At 38.6% G+C, this 15,365-nt stretch overlaps 1 protein-coding gene across 3 annotated transcripts; it reads left to right on the forward strand.

The window, feature by feature from the left end:
* The first annotated feature begins 964 nt into the window (after window positions 1-964).
* Window positions 965-14,494, forward strand: LOC101570633 (kelch-like protein 9). 3 transcript variants are annotated; one of them, XM_023705455.1, is made up of 2 exons: window positions 965-3,338; window positions 13,527-14,494. In XM_023705455.1, exon 1 carries the CDS (start codon window positions 1,485-1,487, stop codon window positions 3,336-3,338), a length of 1,854 nt encoding a protein of 617 aa, XP_023561223.1. In that variant the 5' UTR covers window positions 965-1,484; the 3' UTR covers window positions 13,527-14,494. The 3 variants fall into 3 exon arrangements, with proteins under 3 accessions (XP_023561223.1, XP_023561224.1, XP_004645267.1); XM_023705456.1 differs by lacking the exon at window positions 13,527-14,494 and adding an exon at window positions 12,480-12,499; XM_004645210.3 differs by lacking the exon at window positions 13,527-14,494 and adding an exon at window positions 9,739-10,456.
* The last annotated feature ends 871 nt before the right edge of the window (window positions 14,495-15,365 follow it).

Below are 15,365 nucleotides of genomic sequence, written 5' to 3' on the forward strand. Positions count from 1 at the left end.
AAAGGATTTGAAAACAATAGCAACATTAAAAACGTTCTAAAATTTGGAAGAAACTCTGTCAACATATATAAATTTTGTTAAAATTTACCACTTATTCCACAAATGCAAGCCAAAATGTCCACTTAGAGAAAAATACCGGCATAGGGGAACACTCAAACATCATGGATAACAATACTTTGGACATACTGACTTTAATATATTACCAAACACTCTCCAAAGCAAGATAAAGTTTTGTGCATAGATTCTATAAGCTTATATTCTATAAGAATATTCTATATAAGAATATTCTACATACAATAGAGAACAAGAAGGTATGTATCCATGGGCAAATAACAGGTACAGTGAACAGTTCCTAGAAAATTATGTAGCCATTTAAAAAGTAGTGAGTAGAAAAGCATGACAAAATTATTTATGATGGCATCGCACTGCAAGCCAAAACTTCAGAACGTATAATTTGCATACTCTACTATTGTCATATCTTAGTAGATACAAATACAGTTTTAAAATAATTTTTAAAAATTGAAACTATGAACCAAAGTTATCCTTCAGGAGTCTACTAATTGAATAGCGTGAGAGAAAAAGTCTCAAGTGCTTTATGGTTTGAAAAAAAAAAAAAAAAAGAAAGAAAGAAATCCAAGCACCCTCCTACGACATTCTTTTTTTACTACAGTTACAGAAAAACGTCATCATTTCCTTGTTATTCAAAGACAGAAGCCAGGAAGAGGAACTAGTAAAGAAAAAGCAGACACCGGACAAACTTTATGCCAAAAGCGCAGCCCAAAGCACACCCACTCACGCAGCCTGCTTAACCGCGCCCTCCCCGCGGGAGAACCGCGCCGCAGCCACCCGCCAGAGCAGCGCGGCTCGCCCCCTCCTCCCGCGCGCGAGAGCGAGGCTCCGCACCCGCGCAGGCGCAGTGGCCGCACGGCCGCTCCTAGCCCGGGGCATCCTGGGAGGCGTCCTTTCCGGAAGAACTGGCTCGGCGTCCGGCACTAGGCTGGTGTTCCAGACCCAGGGCCAGGCCTTGGCCCAGGCCGGTGTTCCAGAACCTCCCTAGAAGATAGGCCGGTGGCCGCGGCGACACTGGTAACAGCGGAGGGCGCAGCGGGCCGCGCGCCGAGGTGTCCGCCTCACCGCGGAGCGAGCCACGGAGCTGCAGGACGTGGCGGCGCCTCCTCCTTGGCCCGGAGCGGAACTGCTTGTGGGGCGGCCGCGGAGGCCAGACGAGGTGAACCGGGTCATTTAACTGCCTCGGGTGATGAGTCAACAGCCTAATAAGCTGATTTGAGGCCCACATCCCTTTGTGGTCGTGCAGCAGAACAGTTTTCAGTGGATGACTGGTGTGGCTTGCGGGGTGCGGCGGTGACTGCTTGCCCTTGATAAGAAAAGCGAGCTCTCTTGCTCTTCGGACAACCCTGTTTCCTGTGAAACTTTCAGGTTACAGCTTCTTTCTCTTGCGTGTATCTCAAGAGGAAGGCTTTCACATGAAAGTGTCTCTTGGCAACGGCGATATGGGCGTCTCTGCCCACCTGCAGGCTTGCAAGGCAGGAACCACACGATTTTTTACCAGCAATACTCACAGTTCGGTGGTATTGCAAGGCTTTGATCAGCTAAGAATAGAGGGGTTGCTTTGCGATGTGACCCTCGTACCGGGTGATGGAGATGAAATCTTCCCTGTTCACCGAGCTATGATGGCGTCTGCCAGTGATTATTTCAAAGCTATGTTCACAGGGGGAATGAAAGAACAAGATTTAATGTGCATTAAGCTTCATGGGGTAAACAAAGTTGGTCTGAAGAAAATAATTGATTTTATATATACTGCAAAACTTTCTCTTAATATGGACAATCTTCAGGACACACTAGAAGCTGCCAGCTTTTTACAAATTTTGCCTGTTTTGGATTTCTGCAAAGTATTTCTTATATCAGGAGTCTCCTTGGATAACTGTGTTGAGGTTGGACGAATTGCTAACACCTATAATCTCATAGAAGTAGATAAATATGTTAATAATTTCATCCTGAAGAACTTTCCTGCTCTGTTGAGTACTGGGGAATTTCTAAAGCTTCCTTTTGAACGGCTTGCCTTTGTGCTTTCCAGTAATAGTCTTAAGCACTGTACTGAGCTTGAACTCTTCAAGGCTGCCTGCCGTTGGCTGAGATTGGAAGACCCTCGGATGGATTATGCTGCAAAATTAATGAAGAATATTCGATTTCCATTGATGACACCACAAGACCTCATCAATTACGTGCAGACAGTCGATTTCATGAGAACAGACAATACCTGTGTGAATTTGCTTTTGGAAGCTAGCAATTACCAAATGATGCCTTACATGCAGCCAGTGATGCAGTCAGACAGAACTGCCATTCGATCTGATTCTACTCACTTGGTTACATTAGGAGGAGTTTTGAGGCAGCAGCTGGTTGTCAGCAAAGAATTACGGATGTATGATGAAAGAGCTCAAGAGTGGAGAGCCTTAGCCCCTATGGATGCTCCTCGTTACCAGCATGGCATTGCTGTCATCGGGAACTTCCTTTATGTCGTTGGTGGTCAGAGTAATTATGATACAAAAGGAAAAACTGCTGTTGACACAGTTTTCAGATTTGATCCTCGGTATAATAAATGGATGCAGGTAGCATCATTAAATGAAAAACGCACATTCTTCCACTTGAGTGCCCTCAAAGGACATTTATACGCAGTTGGTGGGCGCAGTGCAGCTGGTGAACTGGCCACAGTAGAATGTTACAACCCAAGAATGAATGAATGGAGCTATGTTGCAAAAATGAGTGAACCCCACTATGGCCATGCTGGAACAGTGTATGGAGGCTTAATGTATATTTCAGGAGGAATTACCCATGACACTTTCCAAAATGAGCTTATGTGTTTTGATCCGGATACAGACAAGTGGACACAGAAAGCCCCGATGACTACAGTCAGAGGTCTGCATTGTATGTGTACAGTTGGAGATAAGCTCTATGTCATTGGTGGCAACCATTTCAGAGGAACAAGTGATTATGATGATGTTCTAAGCTGTGAATACTATTCACCAACCCTTGACCAATGGACACCAATTGCTGCTATGCTAAGAGGTCAGAGTGATGTTGGAGTTGCTGTCTTTGAAAACAAAATCTATGTTGTTGGTGGATATTCATGGAATAACCGTTGTATGGTAGAAATTGTCCAGAAGTATGACCCAGAAAAAGATGAATGGCACAAAGTTTTTGATCTTCCGGAGTCACTTGGTGGCATTCGAGCTTGCACTCTCACTGTTTTTCCACCTGAAGAAAACCCTGGATCACCTTCTAGAGAGTCGCCTCTTTCAGCACCTTCAGATCATTCTTAGGTTTGTAGTGTCTTGGATAATTTCATGCTTCCCTTCAATTGTATCTTACAGTGATTGGTACAGTTACTACACAGAAAGGTAACATGTTATTTGTCTTGTTTGGCTTAGTATGTTTATTAAATGTGTAACAAGTGCATTCTGAAAATGTATTCAACATACTCAGCTATGTTAATGAAAAAAATGTAGAAAAATGTTTAAGTTAGATATCTTTTTGTAGTGCTACATAGCAAAATTGTAGGTGACAATTGTAAGTGTATAGTTATATCTGTGCTTCAAAGTTGAAAATTTTTATCTGACTAAAAAGCATTAAAGGAGGCCATCTGCTCTAGTCTGAAAAAATAAAAGGTTGTCAAGTATTATTAGCCACTTCCCTCCTTGCATAGACTGTTTCATGTATCTGCCAACTCTTGTGATTGTGTGGTTACACTTAGAATAACCCAAAGTCAGGATTTGCAATCCAGAGAGAGAAAGGAGAAATATGTATACACAGTGCAAATGCATACACATATATTTGTAAGTATATATAAAATTTTAAAATTGATTAGCATTATAACTATAGTAAAATTTTCAATTTTTTTCTTCCATAGAACAGCTGCTTCTAATTCAGTATCAGAAAATAAATGTCCATACAGTTACATAGAATTTAGATAGCTAGGGGCTACAGTACTTTAAGTGAACAGCCAGATTTGTCATTTGACGAAATTGTTTAGTCAGATAAAGCTTAACATTACTTTTTTCTGCTTGTAACATTACCTTTTTCTGCTTATTTTCTGTAGGACTTTTTCTACAGGTTATTTAGCAAAGTGCAAATTTCAGAAAATTATTTTTGCTCAGTGACTTTAATTTTGCTTTTTTTGACCTTTTTGTACAGCAACATTTATGATATGAAAAAGGAAAAAAATATATATATATATATGCTGAGCAAAGCTATAGGATTTTAAGTTCAGTCTCCCAACTTAAACATCCTGACATGATTATTTTGTACTTGGGGTTGATTGCCCTGGTGCTGCTGCAGCCCACATACATTCTGAGCTGTGTTATCTGCCTCAAGGTTATAAACTGAGCAAGCAAGAGATATAGTCTCTTCTGTATCAAATCAGAAAAAAGTCCTTTCTGCCATGTCTCAAGGTCAGGACCAACTTCAGACTCCCTCAGAAGCCTGCTACAGAAAGCTTATAACAATCTTGTCTTGCATGCAGTACTAAAGTAGATCTTCAACTTTGTCAATACCAAGGGCACACGTACTGGTTGAGAATTACATAGGGGAAATTTTATGATGACCCTACTACCAAATGAAAATTGTAGGCGACCTCTGTAACAACAGTTCTGATGAGGTGCTTTCTTGGAGTACTTTCCTGTAGAGAAAAATGTACTTTCATCCTTGTATCTGGGAGATTGTCAGAGTGTAAATCAAGAACTCTCGCTATCCACAATCCCGTAATAAAACTCAGGAAGCAAGGGAAAAGGAACTGGCTTCTAGGGATCTGAACCTTACTGCCCATACAAGTGTTGATTCATTTTAATGCTTTTTATGGTTTCTGCATTGGCAGATATTTTCATACTTTATTTTTTTTTTTTTTAGTGGTTCAGTTTTATTACTAAAAACAATACATGTAGAAAATAGAAAAACTAGAAATTGCTATTAACTTTGTGTACTGGGGCTAGGGAGATGGCTCAGTAGAATAAGCACTTGAATGGCAAGTGCAAGGGCCTGAGTTCAATCCCTGGTTCCACAAAAATAAATAAATAAATAACTGTGTATTGGATAAGCAAGAAATGGCATTCCAATCATTCTTTAATTATTGAGACTGAATATTTATGTATTTAGGGTAACCGTGTTTCCTTCTTGGTCAAGTGTTCATATCCTCTGCCCTTGTGATACCTACTGGAGTTATATTGTTTTTCATATCAAGTTATAGGACCTGTTTATATAATAAATATTATTTAACTGACTCTTGCTTTGATTTTTTTTTTCCTCAATCCCTTATGGTTTTTTAGATGCAAGACCATTCAGATAAGTTTGCAATCAGGCTTATGCATCTTTTTGTATTCTAATTTTAGAAGTAACTTCATTTTAAGGAGCTTTGAAGTAACTAGAAAGATTTATTTTCATATGTCAAGAATAACAGATAAAATCAGATAATAAAAATGTGACAAATCCAACTTATAAAGATGAAAACTAATTTTTTTTTTTTTTTTTTTTTTTGAGACAGGGTCTTACTATGCAGTTCAAGTTATCCTTGAGCTCATTTTGTAGCCCAGACTAGTCATAAACTCGCTGCAGTCCTGCCCCAGCCTCCCAAGTGCTAGGATTTTAGGCTCATGCCACCATGCCCAGCTTTGTTCAGTTTTTAAATCTGTAGATATTAGAAAATATCTAAAGTGCTTTTCCCTAATTACCAATGCGTATGCAGTAAGAAAAAAATTTTAGTTTTACATAGCTAATGCAGATGTGTTCCCCCACACGGTAGCTAACAGTATGCTTTGTACTTTGCCTTCAAAATGTAGGTATTTGATCATGTTTGTATGTTTTTGCTTTGCATTTAAAATACTGTTTATTCTCATAAAAATAAAATGTTTCTACAGAACATTTTTAAACTTAAAAACACCATCAAGGATGAAAACTAGTGTCCCATCAATAGCTCAACCAGTTGTTAACTGCTGAAAGACCTGGGATAAACATGCTTCATGTTCCTGTGTGATTTCTTCAGATCCTTTATATTGTATATATATCGGGGCTACCAGGAGAGGATGTTACTAACATTGCTTGAGAGAGAAACGTTCAGTAGTTAGTAGGTACTACAGAGAAAGCTAGCATCCTTTTATCATTTATTTTTATTTTAATTTCATTTTGCTCTGCAGTAGGGTTGAAAGTGTTATATCTATACAGTATTGCATTGAATGAATGTGCCATAACATATCACTTATTATATTTCAGGATACCACATTTTTACCATTCTAAATCAGGATCTAAATATTTATCTTTTCCCAAGTGTACCACCGTATGGTACATTGTGAGTAAATCTGAATAGTTATACCTTTTTAGGCTCTTGAAACTGTTTCTAGGGGAGAGCCAGGGAGATGGCTCAGTAGAATAAGCGCTTCACTGGCAAGTACAAGGGTCTGAGTTCAATCCCCCCCCCCCGCATCTGCTTCTGCAAGGGTCTGAGTTCAATCCCTGGTTCTACCAAAAAAAATAAACTGTTTCTAGGAATATGGGACTTGCATTTCCAGCAGAGCGTCATTCAGTGATTGCCTCAGAGGGAATCTGCAGTTCTATTTTTAATTTTAAAAATGACAGGTAACGTTTTTCTTTGTTGAGTATATGTATTTCTTGCATACACATAATTTGTTTCTAACTTACTTTAACCATTCTGTTTCCTTTAAATAATTTCCATTTTATTCACAGCATGATTAATCAGATATGTCCATCTTTTTTTTTTTTTTTTTTTTTTTAAGTTTTGACCTTTTGGTGATAACTTTGCCATTTTTTTTTATTTTGTTGGTGTGTCCCATTATTTGATATATATTTAAATGATTGAGTACGAGTTACAGTAAAAGACTTACAAGTTAAGGATAACTTCACATACTGTAGAAGTTCTGTTCTGGAGTTGTGAAGCTGAAGTTGTGTTCACTAATCACAATTTAGTTCACTAAATACTGGAGAACACAATTCCACTGATTAGCCCCTACTTTGTAGAATTTAATGGTATTCTGCCATCTAGTAGTTGAAATTGAAAGTGCTTGTTCAGTTAGACTCCAGGAAAATGTTACTTCATTTAAACGAAGCAACAATAACAAAAATCAAAAACTTTTTGTAGGACATGTGAAAATGAGGTTATTGATCATTATCAATTATACACAGTTCACCAAAAATGTATACACACTTAAGGAAAAGAAAAATTGTAAATTTTTATTATTAAATTTATTGACACTATGAGATTAATACAGGTTACCTTCAGCCTCTACAATTTCAAGAGATGCCCAAAGTGGTGGCCATGAGCTTCCAGACAGTTATTAATATGGCAAACCTCTGCTTGGGCAACCCTGGTCATTGAGATCACAGCACATTGCTTTTTAATTTCTTCTGTAAGAACCAGCAGTGTAGTGGGTTCTCCTCTGGGGTCTCCCATATGAGGATAACACCATGTGTTGAAAAAAACACTTTTTTCTGAGGTGTGTATCCATTTTTTTTTTTGCAGACCCTACAAATATAAAAACCTATGGTAACTTGGTGTATACTAAGTCAAATAATCAGAGCAACATGCCTGTAATCTCAGCACTCTGGGAGGATTGAAAGTTTAAGACCTGTCTAGGCAGTTTAATGAGACCCTGACTCAAGAGTTCAAAAAGCAAAATAAGGGCTGGGGTGTAGCTAAGTGCAAAGGCCCTGGGTTTCATCCCGTTATCTATACACACACACACACACACACACACACACACACACACACACACGGTGGAATCCATTTAACTTGCTTTGACTTATTCATATAACTTGAATAAAAAATCTGCAGCATTTCATGCAAATTATAAGCATTAAGAGCTATTGTTGCTGCTTTTTTGTGTGCATGTTCCCTGTGCTTTTATTTTTACTTTTTTTTTTTTTTTTTGCAGAACCAGGGGTTGAACTCAGGCCCTGGGCTTGCCAGGGAAGCACTTATTCTACTGAGCCATCTCCCCGGCCCCTATTTTTACTTTTTAGCAGAAAATGTCATTACAAAAATAGTTTTAAATCTATGAATCACAGAAAGGATATGGTATGCAGTATATCCAAATATAAATAAGACAACCTCAAAGTATTCTAAAAGCTTTTTATGTTGATTTGCCCGTGTGGCTGTATCAAGTCACTCATGCTATATAGCCTTGTAACTTTTACCCATCCCAAGAGACCATGTATACAGGATACACATGGGTAATATGGACCAACTGATCCTGAAGGGTTTTTTTAGTACTATGCATGAACTCTTAAGTATTTCTTGGGTACATCAACAGTACGAGTGGCACTTCCCATTTTCTTCTCAAAATAGTGTCTCAGAGCAAAATAATCTCACAGATTGCATATTCTTCCTCAGGATAGATGAGACTGAAAATTGGTTATCTCTTAATAATGCCTCCTAAAAAGATCCAGAGTGGACTGTATACCCTATTTTCTATCTAAAATGAAGGAGTAAGATTAGTTTTCATGCCATCTGAACAAGATGAGTATAAACCCTAATATAAGTTGATAGAATATTTGTTTATATTAGGCAGGGTTTACTTCCATTTTTTTGTCGATTTCTTTAGATCAGAAAGTTACATGCAGATTTTACCAAACCTTTCACATATCGTATACTGTAGGTATCACTTAAGCTCAAACATTAGGGAGTGTTTTCTGCCTTTAAGGTTGGGTCTCCAGCACTTTATCCAGCAATGGGAGTAGGTTATGAATTCTGTTAAAATGTCCATTTTGTTCACCACATAGGCAATGATGTCTCTACTCCTCATTTATGCTTACAACTTGTCTGGTAATTAGTTCAGCCATATGCAGCAAATTGATATCTATCATTTGAGAATGTTTCCACGTGTAGCTCAATATCAAGGAAATGCCTTTCAACTTAGCCTCCAGGCTCAGTGTGTAAAAGTGGATATTGGATACTCTGTTGGGAACTTCCACTGATCAAATCCCCCATATGAGATTCTGCCTATGTGAAGTTGTATTTGTGCAGAAAAGATAGAGAAATTCTATCAGGATCTAGGGAGCAATCAGAATTATAGTTTTGAAGGTGACCTAAGACTGCTGGAGCGTTTACCATGCAGAAGAAAGGGGACTTCAGGAGAATAACAAATTACAAGTATTTGACACAGCTACTAGACAATTCTGAACTACAAATAAGTTACTAACTGGATATTTTATTGAAAAACTTAAAATATTTGATCATTCTATGGGTGTATAATCTCTGTTCCCTGGGGTATTAATTATTTCAATGATGTTGCTAGACCAAAAGCATTCTGTTTGAAGGAATGTCACTTTAATCATGGAAGACTGTCATATATGACTGGATACAGTGGTATTCGGTACAAGAAAAACTGCACAACCCACCTACTCCTATACTACATTCTTGCAGAGAAATAATGCTTAAATTCCCTCCCCTAGCCTTTACTGTCTTACAATCCCATCACTGGCTTTCAAGATCAAAGAAAGAAATCATCTCAACAATACTGAAACAGTTTCATTCATTCCCTAAGAATGACTTAACATTTCAGACTTACACCACAGCCCCAACAGTTCTACTCTCCACAAATTGAGTGTTTAAGGTGTAAAAACTGATTTTATGAATTTTCTACCTAGAACTGAAGGTTATTCATAGACTAAAAGAAAATTTGATAACCATTCCCCTGATTCTCCTCTTGCCTGAACTAGCTGAGCAACATGCATGAAACAACAAAGCAACAGCCCTCCTCTCCAACCTGGATGCAAAACTTCACTACTGAGAACATGATATGAGGAGAGAGGTGCTTCCAGTGTTTTCTGAAACAGAACAGTGCTAAAGACATGGAGCTGCCAACTGTTCAAGCATTTCAAACTGAAAGAGAAAAGACTAAAGTGGACTTAAACTGAGCTGAATTCTCCCACTGAGAAATGGCCACATCAGCAAGCCCAACTCAGATGACAGAAACCACATCAACCTGCAGAGCACTGGAAGGGTGGAAGACTATTCTAACACCTGCTGAAAACTTGTTTTCTCCCTAGGATCCAACCCGTCATAGCACAGGGAAAATTATTAATAGAGCAGTGAAACCCAGAGGTTTTTTTTAAATTCTACTTACAATTCAGCCTCTTTACAAACCAAGCACTATGAAGACAGTATTTGCACACAGACATCATTCCTGTACATTTAAAAGTGGAAAAGGACCTTTCCAGCACAGCAGATACTCATTTAACTTACTTAATTGAAAAGATGACATCAGTGGGTCAACTCTCATTCCTACTTTCCAGTGGGTGTGTTTTTCACTAAGTAGGCGTATTTAGAATTTAGGACACATCTTGAGGATCAGGGTCTACACAAAGATCAAACTGACATACATTAAAACCAGATATTAATGTGAGTTGCAGAAAGGCTCTTAGGTAGCAGCCTATGAAAGTTAATCAGAAAGCTGGTAATAATGGAGTCCCCCAAAAACAAAGAGACAAATACATTTCTTTTTTCAATACTGAGGACAATCCCAGTAGCTCCATCCACAGTTCTTTTTCATATTTGTTTAAAGAATACAAAATAGTGATAGAAAAAACTATCATTAGAAAACAATACAAAATTTCACTGAACAAAGTGAAGAATTCAACAGTGGTTGCTGTATTGCATGATGTTATCTTCAAATTAGTTGTTTAGGTTACCAGATACAAACGTGCAAGATTGGCTTAAAGAAAAAAGTTATATAAGAAATTCAAAAGAAAAAAATAAGAATAAAAATTTTAAGCATTAACTACTCCTTTCAAAACACCAGCAGAAATTGGCAGTGCAATTATCCAAACTGTCCGTCATATATACCTAAATATATCTTTTGCCCTTCTTTTGTCTTTTTACTCATCCCATATCTTCCTTCCCATTGAACAACTTCTTTTCTTTTCACTGTATCTTTTGTACTTTTTAAATTGTATTTACTCTTTCAGGTTCTCACACTAGCGAGATAATATGATATTTGCACATGTGGATCTGATTTATTTCACTTACCAATATAGTCTCTAGTTGCATCCATTTATCTACAAAAGCCTCGAATTCATCTTTTTGGTAGCTGAATAATACTCCATTGTGTAAAAATACACTATCTTTTTTTATCCATTCCTCAGTTGATGGGCATTTGGCTTTTTACAAGATTTAACTATGACAGATTGTGCTGCTATGAGCATGGCCTTTGTCATACTTTGAGACAGACTTAAGATGCCAAGTTGCCCAGGCTAGACTCAAGATCATGATTCTCCTGCCTCAGCGCAGCCTCACAATGAGCTCTCCTCGCTGTACTTCATATGAGGCAAGCACATCCAGTAGTAATGGCTGTAGAACACCATCTCAACACCCAGACAGCCATGGAGAACCTGGACAGCAGCATAGCCTTTGGCACAGGGCTGGATGTGCAGTGTGGAGCCATTGGAAGAGCTCCGTGTGACACAGTATTTGCACACACAGGCATGTGAACAACTGAGCAATTTTTTTTTTTTTTTTAATTTTGGATTTGGTAATGTTTTCAAAACCAAAATGACATCTTTTAAACTTTGAAAGACAGGTAATACAGGTATGCAGGGAATATCATTTATTTTATTGCCAACCATAAAGATAGGCAAATACAACTACATTTAGCAATATAGCTGACACTGGAGTTAAGCCCAGACTCTTCTTGGTAAAGCTTTCACTGTTTCTATGTAGAACTTGCATGGAGTCCTCCATCTTGGCTGTATAAGTCTTTCTCTCTCTCTCTCTCTCTCTCTCTCTCTCTCTCTCTCTCTCTCTCTCTCTCTCTCTTTTGGTGGAACCAGGGATTGAACTCAGGCACTTGCCAGGAAAGTTCTTATTCCACTGAACCATCTCCTCAGCCCCTGTATAAGTCTTTCTCATACTGAAAATCCAACCCCTGGATGGAAAGATTTTTAAAAAATAGATTCCTTACTCACTTTTATCAAGGGACAATACAAAAATAATGTTGGGCTGCATGTCCAAAATGGTGCTGTCATGTTTGGGAGTGAGAAGCGTGATTGGCCTGCAGAGTGCCCCGCAATCAGGATGTGAAGGGGGTAAGTTCAAGTACACGTCTGGACTGTCAATGGAATGAAGATTGTTAGGTGCTTTTGGTTTATGCTTTTGTGTTTAAAGAAATTCCATGATCATGGTATCTGGTAGCTCTATGATTGCACCTAACATATTATTCTTACACCTGTATTTCCTGTAAATAGGTACTTGGATTTGGAATATGATCAGATTCAAGTCAGTTATTCCTTGCCAAGAATAATTCACAGGTTGCTTTGCATATTTTTACTAGAAAATAAGTAATGTCCAGTTGTTTCTCTGCCTGACTTCAGATATTGGTGACCTGACCTTCAATTACAGTGATTTTAGCAGATCTGTTCTTTTATTAGATAACATTTTAATTCTTTGATTTTTTTTTAATTAGGTGGAATGTTTCACCTCTCTTGCTCTCATCAAAAATAGGCTTCTAGAAGTCTACATTCAGGAAGTTAAAAATGTTATTTTAAGATACTTCATTGTTGAAATATTTACTTTTATTTCTTTTCAAATGGCAGACAAATCTATAGCTTTCTGACTTTTTAAAAGGTATTTTTAAAAATTTCCTTCAAACAAAATCTGTTTAAACTATACCACACCTACTGTTGCCCTATACCTCCATCATCCCCTAATAAAGAACAACCCTTTGTCATTTGAAGAACTTACATTTGTCATCTCAGGCTTCCTGTCCTGACCTCTCTTTGGCTTAGAATCATGCCCTGCTCCCTCCTTTGAAATTATATGTGATTTCATCTGATAAATTTCAGAAAAATAGTTTTTTACCCCTTCCTATAGTCTAGCCCTCTGAAAGTTTTACTCGTTTCAGTCTAATCCTCTAGACTGATTTTTTTTTCTATTAGTGATATATCATGCAAATCATGTTACTGAGGAAAGTTCATATTTTTTAAGATATAATGTGACTAATCCATATTTAACATAAATTTCAGTGTCATTACTTTTTAAATATCACCATTATTGTTTTCCAAATAAAAGCAGAATCTTCTGGGATTAACAAATTCTCTTTCTTTTCATTCTATTTTTCTCAAAGTGATCCTTTTGTTGTCTAAGTGGATTATTAGATGGTGTGCTCAGGCAAGGCTAACAACACCCATTATCTGTCAGAGAGTGTTAGTGATTGTGAATTGGGCGGCTGAACTCCTGCCTGCTCTCCTCAGAGGTGATGACATCTTATTTAGTGAAGGAGTCAGGCGACTGGTCTTGTAATGCTGAGGCTCTGAGCCAGGAGTGGCTCTCCAGTGAGTCTCTCCCAGACACAGCCATCTTCCTGCCCTTTTGCATGTCAGCACTGGCCTTGAGTTCCTTCCACCCCCATTATAATTCCTTGAGTTTTACTAATTTACACTTCGCTGTTTTAACAAGCAGTTACTTCCTTCTTTTCACTTACATGACAACATCATTTTTTTTTTTCTTTTAGCACTCAAGCTACTTTGGGGTTTGCTTTCTAGGAAAGTTGAGAAAAATCTGATGTAATGAAAATCGTAGAGAAAACTGATACTATCCCTCTGCCTTCCTTTTTCACTCTATTTGTATTACTTCACCATAAATTACAGTTTAAGGTAAGCATGGAAGAACAAACTTTGGCCAATAAACAGCATTCCAAAAGGTCAAAAATTAAAGTAAAAAAGTATAAACATAATAGCCTGAACCTGCCCTGCATTGATAGTGTTAGAAAGAGAAGAACAAAAACCCTGATAGAATCAGATTAACTGGATAAATGTCTGTAGGTCATTAGTTCCTGTATCATCAGCTGCTCACTGAGCACACGATCACCACCGAGGTCTGTGTATCCACCTCAGAAACTAAGTATAATAAGTATACAGTGTTTAAGTGTTGGTCAATAAAAATGATAACCAAAACAAAAAGTATTTGTCGAGTAAAGATAAAATTATGACAAACTGATAAATTCCAACATCTAAGACAAAATTAAACTTACAGTTAGTATCCAAGCACTATAGGTGACTTGATAGCTGAGGCCACAACCCATGATAAAAAGGTCACTGTTGACAACAGTGGTCCTTCATACAGTCTCCTTAGAGCCAAAAGAAAAAATGTTTGAAGATTTATTATTTTGGCAACCAAGTAAACATCACCTCTAGTAAGAGTTCTGAAGCCTTAAGAATATACTGAGCTTGCCTTTGGTGAGTGGGAATGTGGGCTGGGGACATTCTGTCACCTGAGAGCAGAGTGTTGAGAGATGCAGTAACCACTCGTGGTGAGCTGATGCTGGAGAAATAACATTTGTTGGAATTAGAATCCCCCTACACATACACATCTGAAAACAGCCAGGACAGGCTGTGGAATCATTCCAGCTAATAGGCCATTGTAAGCCTCAGTGAGAACAAGGTGGACTGAAAGGAGGGTGCCTGCAGTGATCTTAACCCCATGGCCTGTGAAGCAGAAACACCAGAGACGTTTGTCGGTAACCACCCACCTCTTTTGGGAATATATAAGGCAAACTACATTCTATTCTTTATTCTAAAGTTTATTTGTCATCAGTTGTATGGTAAATCCCTAAAGAATTACAACCCATATAGCCCAGGGACATCACTTTCCATACAAAGGAATGAAAGCAAAGAGGCTAGGACCAAGCACCACATTTGTGGGAAAAAAAACACGTGCACACACGCGCATGTGTGTGCACAGACATACACACTTCTCCCTTCAAGACATAAAACCCTGTTACTGGACCTGTAAGGGCCATTTGGACTTCTAGTGTCTGAAGTTTACTGGAAAAAATGTACCTTATATTACAGAATTAATAGTTTTAGTATTCCGCTCTAAAGCCATATGGATAACAAAAAAAATCAAAAGTGTGGTGGGGGACAGTAGAAGTGTAAGAAAGACTTTTGAAAAATGAAAAATTGTGTTCCCTACTTAAAAGCTGTGCACAATCGAGGTCCTCAGAGAACCTGGCATCCAAGATTCACCCCGTCCCAGCTTAGCCAGGCCAGCAGCATCCTCCTTGCCCCATGGCCCCTTGCTCCCTCTGCTGACCGCCCTGGTGCTGTGCGACTGTGGGCTGCTGGACTCTGGGCTCTGAGCTGCCCCAGAGATCTATCCTGCTCAGCAGGTAGACTGTTGTACTGTTGGACCAGCGCTGTTGGACCAGATGAGGAGGATCTCCACTCTCTTGCGTCTGAAGGACAGAGGGAGCTGGGATTCCCTAGGGAGGCAGTGGCTGGCATCCAGTCCCAGAAGGTCTAGGCCACACCTGTCCTCCAGGACCTGCTGCAGTAGCTGTGCACCCCCACCC

The sequence above is a fragment of the Octodon degus genome, unplaced genomic scaffold, assembly GCF_000260255.1.
Source record: "Octodon degus isolate 3935 unplaced genomic scaffold, OctDeg1.0 scaffold00221, whole genome shotgun sequence".
NCBI classification, from domain to species: domain Eukaryota; kingdom Metazoa; phylum Chordata; class Mammalia; order Rodentia; family Octodontidae; genus Octodon; species Octodon degus.